General features: G+C 49.1%; 1 protein-coding gene across 16 annotated transcripts in view; it reads left to right on the top strand.

The window, feature by feature from the left end:
* The window catches only part of PIP5K1C (phosphatidylinositol-4-phosphate 5-kinase type 1 gamma), a 49,968-nt gene that overhangs the window by 13,823 nt on the left and 23,337 nt on the right, over positions 1-12,808 (top strand). For all 16 annotated transcript variants that reach the window (XM_085562684.1, XM_021528218.4, XM_085562683.1 and 13 more), the window contains exon 2: positions 11,952-11,983. In XM_085562684.1, coding sequence (XP_085418810.1) covers positions 11,952-11,983 — 32 coding nt within the window. The remainder of the gene's footprint in view (positions 1-11,951; positions 11,984-12,808) is intronic.

Raw genomic sequence — 12,808 nt, 5'->3', positions numbered from 1 at the left:
AGAAGGGTAGAAGTTGTTCAGGGCTTTGTTTGAGAACCTGAGAGACCAGAAGTTATTCCCAGTTGCATCTGGAGTTTACAAAGTGATTTCAGTGCACATTTATCAGTTGTGTAGGCAGCCAGCCTGAGCTGTTCCTTAGGTGATCACTTGTGTTTTTGCAAAGTCAGTCTCTTGGGAATTCAAGCCTGATGCCCAAACTTGCTTTCTGCCTCCCTGGTTAAGGTTGGTTTCACCCCACCTGCACATCCCACCTGGGCAGAGTGGTCTTACCAACCCTATGTGGGACAGGAATATTCTTAGTTGTAGTCAGTCAATATTCTTTAGTTGTAGTTCTCTCTGTTTAAGGCATTCCTTTCCTCCTCCTCCTCCTCACTGAAGAAGAGCTGCCCTGAAACCCACAGCACAAGATCTGGAGGCTCTGGAAAGCTGGGAAGAGAGCTGACCCAGCTGGCTGGGGTTCAACTCCAAGGTAACTTGTTGTCTTTCACCTGTTAAGGGTTGTCTATCAGACACATCCTAGAAACCACAACATCACTTCAGAGAGACCTTGTTTCCTCCTCTGTCCTGTGCAATTGCAGGAATACCAAGGGTGAGGCACATCTCATGGCCTGTGCAAACTCAGCCCAAACTGGTGCTGCTCCCAGAGGTGTTTGTGGCCATGCAGGGTACAAGTGTGTGCTCAGCCTCGGGGAAAACAGTGCCAGAAAGCTGCAGGGTTCCCAGCACCTGCAGGAGTTTAGGAGAACAAGCTCAGCAACAGCCTCAGTTCTGCCTGAGCAGCATCTTGGGAGCCTGAGTGCTGTTTTGGATTTTGCTTTTTCTTCTTTTGAATCTTTGTTCGGGCACATACCTGTGCAGAGTCTGGAGATCTGGTTCCCAAATGAATAAATAAATGGGCATTGCTGCACTTGGTTAAATAGAAGTAATAAATTCCTGGCTCAGCCTCTTTAAGTGCAAGTCCTCCAGGCCAGGCTGGAGAAGCTGCTTTTCTGCCCCAGCTTTGATCAGGCTGCAGGTCTGTGCCAGAGCCAGCCTGTCCTTCAGCTCGTGGCTGCCTGCACTGTAGGAGGTTGTCCCTGATGGTTGGTGTAACACAACTGAGACATCCCTATAGCCCAGCATGGGCAGCAGGCTATCTCTTTATGCCCTCTTTGTGTGTTTCACCTGTTTGAATTTCCTAGTAAGAGCTCTAGAAGTATTTTTTGAAACATCATTATTTTTTAGGTGTCTTCTTTTCAGCTCCTGGCTGAGTCACTGGCTACCGTGCTACAGCCAGGATCCCAGGGAGAGGAGAGACTTGCTGAAACTTTGAGTTACGATTTTTGGCAGCACACTCCATCTTTGGAGCTTATTCTGCAGTGGCTTGTTTTCTTCCATCTGTTCAGGTGCCTTTGTGAGAGCAGAGCAGGAGCACCTGACCAAAACACTTGAGTCACAGAGAGCAGAAGGCCTTAGTAGGCCAGTGGGAAAAGAAGATGGTAATGACCAATAACATAAATTTATTCTTAACCTCCAACTCCCCACACCTTGTGTCAGTAGCTTTTGCCCTGGAGATGATTCCTGAGTCTCACAGCACAGTGATCTGTCTGTCCAGAGCTGCTGTGGCTCTGGGGGATGTTTGCTCACAGAGCCCCAGCTGGGGCAAAGACTGGAGGCTCAGGACCCCTCCTGGCTACCAGCTCCCTCAGTCTGGGGAAGGGAGAAGCTGTTGGCATGTCCAGGGAGGGGAGGGATCATGGAATCACAGAACAGTTTGGGTTGGAAGGGACCTTAATGCTCATCTTGTTCCACCACCTGCCATTGGCAGGGACGCCTTCCGCTAGATCAAAGTTGCTCCAAGCCCCTTCCAACCTGAGCTTGAACATTGCCAGGGCTGGGATAGCCACAGTTCCTGAGGACATCCTGTGCCAGGGTCTCATCACCCTCATAGCCAAGAATTTCTTCCCAGTAACCCATCTAACCCTGTGCTCTGGCAGTGGGAAGCCATTCCCCCTTGTCCTGACCCTCTAAACCCTTGTCCAAAGCTCCTCTCTGGCTCTCTTGGAGCACCTTTAGGCCCTGCAAGGGGCTCTGAGGTCTCCCTGGAGCCTTGTCCAGGTGAACACCCTCAGCTACAGAGCAGAGGGCCTCCTAGCCTTGCTGCAGAGGTCCTCTGGACTTGCTCCAGTAGCTCCATATCTTGTTGATGTTGGACCCCAGACCTGGAGGTAGCTCTGCAGGTGGAATCTCACCCAAGTGGTGTGGAGGGGCAGAATCCCCTTCCTCAACCTGCTAGTCACAATTCTTTCAATGCAACCCAGGATCCATCTGAATCTACCTGGAGGAAAGTATTTGCAGTAGCTGGGATGGATTAAGCAGAATTTGCTGCTAAAGAGCCAGCCCTTGCTTTGTTGTGCTGTGGGATCTGGATGGGTGGTGCAGGAGAGGCACAGGCAGGTGGTGAGGTGCTGCCAGGCAGGCATGCTGATGGGAAGCAGTAGAGTTAGAAGAGTGAGTTTTGAATGAGGCCAAGAAACCAGCTCAGATGAGCTGTATCTGCAGCCTGGAGAGCTTGGGTTTCTCCTTTTTTGCATCAGCAAAAACTCAGGTTTATTTAGAAATAGGTCATGGACTCATGGAACTGTTATAGTTGGAAAAGACCTGCAAGATTATCAAGTCAAACCTTGACTGGATGTGTCACTGCTCTGCTTTTTTAAGCATGTTTTCTTAACTGTGTGTTTTCATTGGTACCTGGTCAACTTGAAAACCATGTCTGAGTTGTGCAGAAGATGTGCCCTTTGAGGGCTGTATCACAAATTCACACTCTAAAAACTGGAAATGCAACCTAATGCTGTTTCTGAGACAGGTAGAAGGTAGAGATGTCCCTGCCTCCTTTCCCACTCAGGCCTTGTCCTCAGCGTTGGGATGCAGAGCTCCACACTGCAGTGTTGTCAGCAGCACCTGCAGCAACCTAGAAGTGTTTGGTGAAGGAGTTTGTTGGCTGCTCCCATCAGGCTGGGTACAAGGACTTTTATCTCCAGTGACGCATGTTGTACGTAACCTTGCTCTGAAATCCCCTTTCAAGTCTCCAGTGCTTGAGCACCCTCAGAAAATCTCTGTCAGGTGATGTTAGCCAGAGTGGAATTAAATCTTACAGGATTTAGCCAAGCAGCTTTGGCTACAGAGTAAATCAGGAAATGCCCCACTAGGTAAAAATCCAGGTGCATCTTTGGGATGTCTTGTGAAGGGTGGCCTGCAGTCAGAACAGCTGCTTTCCCTTTGGAGACTGCTGTTGGTTGGGATGCTGGGATCCCACGGGTTTAAAGCTGTGGTGACATCTCTGTATCCTGGTGTCGTGGTAGGTGATTATTGGGAAACTTCAAATAGATTTCCTTGCCTTCTTTGACTGTAGTAACTGGACTTCAACACGTTTTTTAAGAATGTCAGAAAATGGTAGGTATCTTTTGTGGATTGCATTCCTGTATTCTCAGGCTAAATTAGATTAGAATAATTCCTGTTGGTGAGTGAGTAAGGGGGCCAGACTTGTTTGAGGAAGACACTTTTAAGTAGTGGAAGTTACAAATTATCTGACCAGTCCCTCCTGGAGGGAGACAGGGCTGCGAGATAAAGTCGGGGTAGTTTGTCACTGTCTCATGCAGCCTGCTATCCAGCTCTCCTAGTGTCTGCTGTGCTGCTGCTCCTGCAGGCTGCTGGAATAATTCCTTTGCATTGCCACTGCTCCCCCCAGACAGACTGAGATCCTTTGCAGGATACCCAGAGAAGGAATATTGGAAAGGGAGCCAAGCTGATGTGCAAAGGCATCCCCCTGCTCTAGGTGAAGGGGGTTTGTCCTCTCAATAACAGTATCCTGTGCTATTTATTAGCATAAGAAATTTTGGTATTGACCACAGTGAATATATTTTTTTCCAGCTAGCAGTTCCCTGTCCTTTGCCTGGCACCTGCCTTGAAGTATCCTCACAGAGCCAATGAGTTCCAAAAGGAACTGGTGAAGAGGCTCCAGTAACACTAATCCCTACCTGGCTGGGAGGTGCTATGAGCTGACACTAAGCCCCAAGCAGCCAAAGCCCTGAGCTGTGCCACGATGGAAACCCTGGGTATTTGGGACAGAGCAACTGTTTCTGGCTGTGGCAGGCAGAGTGTAACCTCAGATTAGTCAGCTCAAGCTTCTCCCTCTTTATTAGTGGCACTGGGAGAGCAGCATATTGGAGGATGGAGGTGAGCCTCCTTCCCTGCACTTAGGTAGGACACGTTAAAGGTCCTGGATCGTGCTTCTCAGCAGGAGTCTGCGGGCAGGGGGATGAGGATGCTTGGAAAATGAAGGAGGGAAGTGTATTCCTTCAGTGCCTTGTGCTTCTCTGACCTTGGTTAGAGAAATGACTCTTGGGGACCTTGTGGCAGCTGGAAACTCCATCTGAACACACAGAATATGGTCCCAGTGCTGCCTGGGGTCATGTGCTACATTCAGGTCCCCGGTTGCGACACAGCTAGAAAGGCAGCAGGAGGTTCTGTGTCCTCTTCTTGCCAAACCACAGTTCTGGGCAGGCAGGAGATGCTGGAGTGAGCAGAGTCAGTGGGTTGTAACCTACTAGTAGGGGATTTGAAGCTTATCCTACCCTTGAAAAAAGGTAAGGGCAACTGAATGTTGCTCTGGCTCTTCTGGATGATTGTGAGGAATGTGGCTTCAAAGTCCTTCAGCCTTTTATGGCCCAGCTCTAAATTGGCGTCGTGGTTTTAGTGCAGCACCTCTGTGCCTGGGTGTCATCACAGGCACAGAACTGGCTCATTCCTGCAGAGGTGACACTTCCTGCTCCATGTTTGCTGTCTCTAATCCTGATCAAGCTTTTTTGTGAGTGCCGGTAGGCAGATCGGGCTTGCAGGTTGTAATAAACAGAGGAGCCAGAAGGTGGGAAGAGGCCGGCGTTCCCAGCGCCGCTGCTGGGTGTCTGACCTTGGGAGCCTCTCGCCTTCCTGCCCCCGCTGCCCGCGGGGGACGTGCTGGGGAGCATGTGTTCTTCCACTCACAATCCTCCTGTGGCCGGCGTGTGGAAGGGAGCAGGAACACGGTGTTCAGATAAGGCTGCACCTTTCCCATGGAGCAGATGTTTGCCCGAACATCCCACTGGATTGCATAATTACTGAGCCGAGCGGCTGCAGCCTGTTCCGCTGCTGGGTGGCAGCTATTGTCTGCTGTTTTTGATGAGATTTTTGTTTTGCTTTTTGTCACTGTGTCACACGCTTTGGGCTCAGCACTCCAAATTTGTCCTTTTTCTACATGCAGCTGATCCAAAACAAGAAAACAAATCAGTTCTTTTTGAATTTCATTTCCCTGGTCTTGTCCTGCTCGTTCCTCACTGTAATTGGGCTTTGGTGCTGTCAGTGCTTTTCCGGGGGGTTGTTAAGGAAACGTTCCAGCGTGGTGATGTCCTGGCTCAGCTCCCTGAGGAGGGCTGCACCCGGGATGCTGCACCCCGGATGTGGTGGCACCTGCAGCTGACGATGAGTGGACACGAGGAAGGGACGTGTTAACTCCCTGCAGCTTCTGCCCTGCCTCTTGAGCTGGGATAAATGGATTTATTTTTGAGGCAGAAAGAGTTTCTGCATAAACCCAAAAATAAACCAGGCTGGTAGATGCCTTTACTGCAGAACATCCTTTTGTGGCAGTCCCTGGCAGTGCTGATGCTCCATAAGCTGGAAGTTTGCTTTGATCAGCTGAGCTGGGCTGTAAAATACAGGTTCAGTGCTGATCCCTAAGAGTTAGCAGGGGAGCAGCTTCTGGAGTCTGGGGGTCAAAAACCTGAGGGGGTGGCTGGGACAGGACTGGGGCTCCCTGTGCCTGTCTGTCTCCACTTAATGGAAGAGCATGTCCATGCCCGGGGTGGAAAGGAGGGGTCAGCCATGTCACTGCTCTCAGCAGGTAGCACAGCAGTGCCCCGAGGCCCAGCCTGCACATTAAGCTCTTTCCCGTCATTTGTACAAGCCATTTATTTGTACAAGCCTTGCTGTTCCTATCCCCAGCGTTTCTGCTGAGAAAAACAAGACAAAGGCCATGGGAAGCGTGCAGCACACGGAGCTGGGGCAGCAGATCATGGTGTGTATAAAATGTCATTTTATGTGAAGGTGGCTCCTGTGTGCTTCAAACAAGGCACAGAGCCCACATGGGTGACAAGAAGGAGCAGAGGACGGGGAGGAGGTCAAGGTGACTAGGGTGAGATTAAACAGGATTATTTATCTCTGGCTACCCTTGATAGCTTAGTTTGGATACTGCCTGGTGCTGCCATCATTTCTGCTGCAAATAGCTGCTGGACTTTGATGCTGGCTAAAATGTCCTGAGGAATGTTGAGCTACCTGTGCTGCAGGTACATCAGAGCCAGGTCTCTCCTCCCTGTATACACTTGCCCATAGGGATGGAACCAGCCTTGCCCGAACACTGGGATGAATAATGGGGTGAACCAGGCAGTAGAGAGGGTTGGCTGGGTTTGACCAGCACCAGTTTTGTGTGGATGATCCCAAAAATCAGTCAGTCTGGCAGTGCTGCAGGGAAAGATAGATACATTTAGATGATAAACTTTATGTAGGTTCTACATAACAAGCAGAATTTCTCTCAGGTTGCTTTATTTCTGTGTTATTTCTCCAAGCTCTCAGATGGCAGGAGCATTGATCCATGCCCAGGGTGCTGAGCAGCTACAGCCCTTTCTGCCGAGAGATGGCACATATAAGGGGAAAAAAAAATCCCAAAATTTTAGTTTAATTTTGTGCCTTACTTGATTCTCATCTGAATCAAATTGTGTTGAATTATGGGAAGAAAATACGTTTAATGATCAGAAGTAGGTGCTTGGGAAGGGCAGGTTGTTCTCAGCTGCCTTCTCTGGGGGGTGGCTCAGCCAGCTCCTGCTCCCTGTGGTGTCTCCTCGCTCCCAGGACTGCCCTGGGCTGCTGCTCCATGTGCTGGGAGCTGGAGCCACACGTGTGACATGTGAGAAGAAATTCAGGGATTGCCTTTGCCTGTGCCTTGAGACACAGCCTGATGGTTCTGCTGGCTACTTGGTAAGCCCAGCTGGCTGCTGCTCTGGCTCAGGGGCTGCTTCCCAGCTCAGGAATGTTTTCTGCCTTACAAGAGAGCTGGAGAGGGACTCTGGACAAGGGCCTGAAGGGACAGAACAAGGGGGTATGCCCTGTCAGAGGACAGGGTTAGATGGGATATTGAAAATAAATTCTTCCCTGTGAGGTGCTGAGGCCCTGGCACAGGGTGCCCCGAGCAGCTGTGGCTCCCTGGAAGTGTCCAAGGGAGGTGTGTCCCTTGAGTGTCCCTGGGAGTGTCCAAGGAGGGGGCTCAGAGCACCCTGGTCTTAGTGGAAAGTGTCCTTACCCATGGCAAGGAGTGGAATGAGATGAACTTTAAGGTCTCTTCCAACACACACCATTCCATTATTTGCTGAATCACCTTCCCCCACTCTCCCTTAATTTTAATTTGTTTTTACAAGCAATCTCTTACAGGTAGTAACAGCCATCTCTTTTGATGTCTGTGTTTAATTTCCATCCTTTCTGCCTCTATTTCGATAGAAATACTCGTGTAGGGACTTTAACTTCCACAGCTCCTGTCTTGGCATTCTTGTTTTTGACTTTGCCTGTAAGGCATTGACTGAGCAAGTCTATATTGGGGTCTGATGCAGCAGGGAATCATGTCCTGGTTACAGACTCCACATCCCCTTGTTGTCCAAATGGGCTGCTCATGTATGTCACATTGTCTTTTCTCAATGGAGAAAGTGAAAAAGAAGATAGGCATGCTCCTTTGTGACACCTTCCACCAGACCAGGCTGGGTGCAAATGGCAAACTGAAGGTCTCTGGTGTGCTGGATTTCTGGGAGAGTCATGCTGTTGCAGCCTCCAGCCAAGGAGCTTATGTAGCATTTATATTTTCATGTATTTTTAGTTCCAGTCACTTTGTATGTCCTTATAAACCCTTAAATAAAGTGAAGATTTTAGTAAAGATGCAGCAGCAGTTCTGATCAGAGAAAGGAAGTCCACTGGTTATTCAGATTTGTTTTGACTTCTCTAGGACAATCATAAAGCATCAAATACTTACAATTTATAAATATATGCCTGTGTGTATTGACCTGTCTTATAAAGAAAACTTGTTATTAGATCATGTGGTCACTGCCCAGGCTCCCCAGGGAATGGTCCCGGCCCCGAGGCTGCCAGAGCTGCAGGAGCGTTTGGACAGCGCTCTCAGGGCTGCTCAGGGTGGGGTGTTGGGGTGGCTGGGCAGGGACAGGGGCTGGACTCAGTGGTCCTTGTGGGTGCCTTCCTACTCAGGATATTCTAGGATTCTGTGATCTTAAATCAGACTTCTGCTGGATTTTTGTAAACCTTTTAAGAAATTCCTTTCCGGTGGACAGAACCCTCTAATGCCTGTTGTGATGATGAAGGGTTTTGGCAAATCAGCCTACCTCAGCTGGTTTGGGGGGAGTGGAGGGGACACCTTCCAATATCCCAGGTTGCTCTGAGCCTCATCCAACCTGGCCTGGAATACTTCCAGGGAATCAGGGGCAGCCACAGCTTCTCTGAGCAACCTGTGCCAGGCCCTTCCCACCCTTACCTTGTGGAGGTTTTGCTCCTCTGGCTGATAGAGCTGAAACTTGAGCCCTTTTCTGTGCAGAGGCTTTCCAGGAGGACATCCCTACCTGTCCTGCAGGTTGTCAGCTTAGTGGTGGCGATGTCCAGTGTGACTGTGAATATGGAAAAAACACAAGTCTGAGATGGAAATTGCTGAATGCCACAACTGAAGTGTTTATTTCAGAAGCTCCATGGAAGCTCAAGCACTGGGACAGGGTCCCTCAAAGACCTGAACAGATGGGAACAGAACTGAAGGCAGCAGTTCAAGCATGCATGAAGTGCCTGGCAGAGCCCAGGCACAGACTGGAGGCAGGGCAGAAAGTTGGGGTTTCATCTCAGGGTTTCCCCTTCAAGAGCCTCTCATCACATTTCTGAGCATGGCCTGGTAAGCCACACCAAATCGGATAAGAATCATTTCAATTAGCTTGTTAAGTGTTGGAACTTCCCACAGCAGTGCTCCTGCAAACCCCAGCGCTGCCTCGTGGCTCAATAACCCCTGGAGCTGGAGTTAAATCAGATTTTGCCAGACCATCTGTCAGCTTGTTTGAGCCGAGCACAGCCATGTGACATGCACAGAGGAGTCAGTGGAAGATTTCTATATTTTCTGACTAGACAAGTTGATTTTATAAAGCCTTTTATTAGTGGTGGGGTCAGAGGGAAGTTTTGCTGGGGCTGCTCTCGCCACATCAGGCATCATTTCTCCCAGAGATCTGTGCTTTCTTGCCTCTAATACCTTTCCTTTGTGTGGACGGTTGGTGTTGATTCCACATTTGGTACGTGTACAGCAGCAGACACTTAAAAGCTGGGAATGAAAGTGACTTGTAATTATCACAAAATTAAAGATAATCCCCTGCTCTGGAATTGTGACAAAGTGCAGAAATGAGATTAGTGCAGCAGGAGACCAGTGGCAGCCGTGCAGGGACAGCACATTCCCCTGGCCCAGGGCTCTCAGCTGTGCTGCATTCCCAGCGATTTCCAGTGCTCAAGCTGGAGCAGCATTTGCTCCTTTGGATTCCCCCGTGGTCTGGAAGTGCTGCTTCAGCTTGTGCCCTGCAAGTTCGTTAGCCAAATGCTCACTCAGAGCCATATTTCCTGCTCTCTGGGCCATTGCAGGGTGTTTTATTCAATGATCACAAAATTGTGTTGGCTTAGGCTAAAGAATGATTTTTCAGCACAGTTTGAGCTCACAGTGGTCCTGAGCCATGTGGTGCTTCAGTCCAAGAGCTGGAGGAGTGACATGTTCATGTCACTCGTGGTGTGTGTCACCTGCCTGTCAGTGACACCCCCTCACCTGAGGGCCTGAGTGCGTGACAGAGGGGAGCTGCTCTGCACCCTTCAGGGTGCCACTCTGCTCACCTCTCTCTGCCTCTTTGCAATGGCATTGTGTGGCACAGGGAGTGGCATTTCAGTGGCTGTTCCTGAGGCAGGAGTTGGGCACTGTTTAAAAGAGAATAACAAGAAGTGACTCTGCCCATGCTGCCCTGGCTCTGCCCTGCAGGCTGGGCTGCAGCCCAGGGGTGCTCTGCAGACTGCTCCAAATGCCATGGGACAAGACCTGTTTCACATGAGGAGCTGCCCAGTTTGTGGAGATCAGGGTGGTGAGACACCTGCAGCACTTCTGAGTCAGAGCAGCTTCATCTCCCCTATGATCACCAAGGGTTTTTTGCTGGGTTTGTTTTTTATTTGCTTTCCAGAATCTGAAATATTTTCCAAAATGTTACTGAGTCACACACTTCCCTAGTGTTGTCATCCCATTATGGAATCTTGGAATGTTTTGAGTTGGAAGGGACCTTACAGCTCATCTTGTTCTACCCCCTGCCATGGGCAGAGACACCTTCCACTGTCCCAGGTTGCTCCAAGCCCCATCCAACCTGGCCTTGGGCACTGCCAGGGATCCAGGGACAGCCACAGCTGCTCTGGGCACCCTGTGCCAGGGCCTCACCATCCTCACGGGGGAGAATTTCTTTTCAATATCCCATCCAACCCTGCCCTCTGGCAGTGGGAGCCATTTCCTCTTGTTCTGTTCTTCCAAGCCCTTGTCCAAAGTCCCTTTCCAGCTCTCTTGGGGGTGCTTCAGGTACTGATGCCCAGATTCTTGCTCAGGCCCCTTCTGAAGCAAGCAGCATCACTGCTTCTCTTTGAGGGAGTTGAGCAGGTACCATGGGTAAACCATGAAGTTCTTCCTTCACCAATGGGGGGAGATGCTGCAGCAGCAGGAGTTGGGTTGGGTGCTCTTGGGCTTTTCCTGCTCTCCAGCCAGGAGACAGAGGACAGAGGACATCCACTCTCTCCCAGAGATGATCACCCCCTAATTTGAGTGTAGATGAACTCAAAACTGCACTCAATGGTCTTTTGCATAATTAAGCCCTTTCTGAAGGATTATGGATTGATAAGGATCTGTGCCTGTAGGAGCACTGTAGGACAGGAGCAGGGAAACTCATACATGGAAGTAAGGCCTTAAAGCTGTCCCTTGAGTTGGGGTTCTGTGCAGGAGACTCCCCAGTGAGAACTGGTCTGTGCACACAGAGGTGCTGGGGGCTGCTGGAATGGTGTGAGGAGCTCCTCTCCAGCAGCTCTTGATCCTTCCTGGTCACTCTCAGGAGCCAGCTGGGCTGGATCTCACAGTCCCACGTTCCACGCAGGAGCCTGTGCTCCCCACTGTCTGAAATTAAGGAGTTTCTTGCAAACTTGGGCTCGGAAAAACTCAGAAAAACAAATTCCGGCTAGGAACTGGGAGATGGCCTCATGCCAGAAAGTCTGGGGCCTGTGTTTCCAGCTCTGATTATATACCTGAAAGCTTGAGACAAAACCCTGATTTCTACTGTTGGCTGTTAGGAGCAGCAGTGGCTTCTCCTGAGACAGCAATAAAGATAAATGATGCGTTCATTTGTGTGATATATTTGGACATAGGATTCTATAAATATATTCAATTATCAATATAGTTTGTCAAGTGCCTTCTGAGTGGCTAGAAAACAGCTTCAGGGGTGTCTCTCTGGGTTTCTGTGTGGATCCAGCTCTTCAGTATAGTGTGGACCCATTGCTTAATGGGGCAGAAGAGACTCCCAAGACCTCTCTGCTGAAGCCTCTAGGAAATAGTATGGCTGGGAAAAAATGTACACTTTTGTGCTTCTGAATATGAAATTGTTCAGGTGACTCCTGTATCATCAGATTCCTGCACTAGTGAAGCTGGACACCAAGTAAAACCAGCTGGTCTAAAGGCTGTCTGCTGTACTTGAAAAGACAAACATTGAGCTGTTTTCTGAGAGTTTTGGTGGTTGGGTTGGGGGTTTTTACTGGATAACCCTACTTTTCCTGATGCTCTTCTCTTTTGTCTGCAGGTCTGGGCCCAAAGAAAACAGCCATCACTGAGGTGAGATGTGTAAAGCTGGGTTGGACAATCCTGTGCTGAGAAATGAGAACACAGAGCTCTATGCAACTCTTCTGCCTGCCTTTTTTGAGCAAAACTGCATTTCAAAATACTGACAAGATTACTATTAAAATCTGTATCTGTTATTTGGGAGAAATAAAATTAGTGGTAGGTCTCTGGGGTCCCTTCATTGGCACTTCTGCAGCCACAGGAGTGATGTGGAGGGATTGTGCCCATCATGTGGCTGGTTTTGGCTATGTGATCCATGGCTCCTCCACATTGGTGACTGAGGTCACTTCTTCCACACCAGGACCCGGAGGTGGCAACTGGAGAGTGCATGTATTGGGCATCCCCAGGCCTCTGTGGTGGGTCTTACCTATCATTGTCACTGCTTTTAATGAAGGGATGGGACTACTTTCAGGCTAAGAATGATTTATTGCTCAGATAAACATCAATTTCAGAGGCCATCAGATTTAGAGGAGCAGGCAGTCAGCCGTAGCACAAAGCAGTCACAAGTTCTTTGTTACATAACAATACATAACTTCCTAACCAACAGACAGTTGCCACAAGGTTTATTTTGCTTTTCTAACCTATCATCTTTGCTTCTGCTGCACTAGCCAATGGATTATTATCGTATGTATACACATATGCTTCTATTATAACTTCTAAACTCTTAGCTTATTCTATACAACCACAGCCCTACATTATAAACCCTTCATCATCTTATTAATACAGTTTCTCACTTACTTAAGGTATATTCTTACTTACAATTATAGAAACATAAGTTTATGATTTTTCTGCTTAATGTCTGTGTACTGTATTTTTGCA

The sequence above is a fragment of the Lonchura striata genome, chromosome 28 (assembly GCF_050655825.1).
Source record: "Lonchura striata isolate lonStrDom1 chromosome 28, ASM5065582v1, whole genome shotgun sequence".
NCBI lineage: Eukaryota > Metazoa > Chordata > Aves > Passeriformes > Estrildidae > Lonchura > Lonchura striata.
This window is presented reverse-complemented; position numbering and strand designations above follow the sequence as displayed.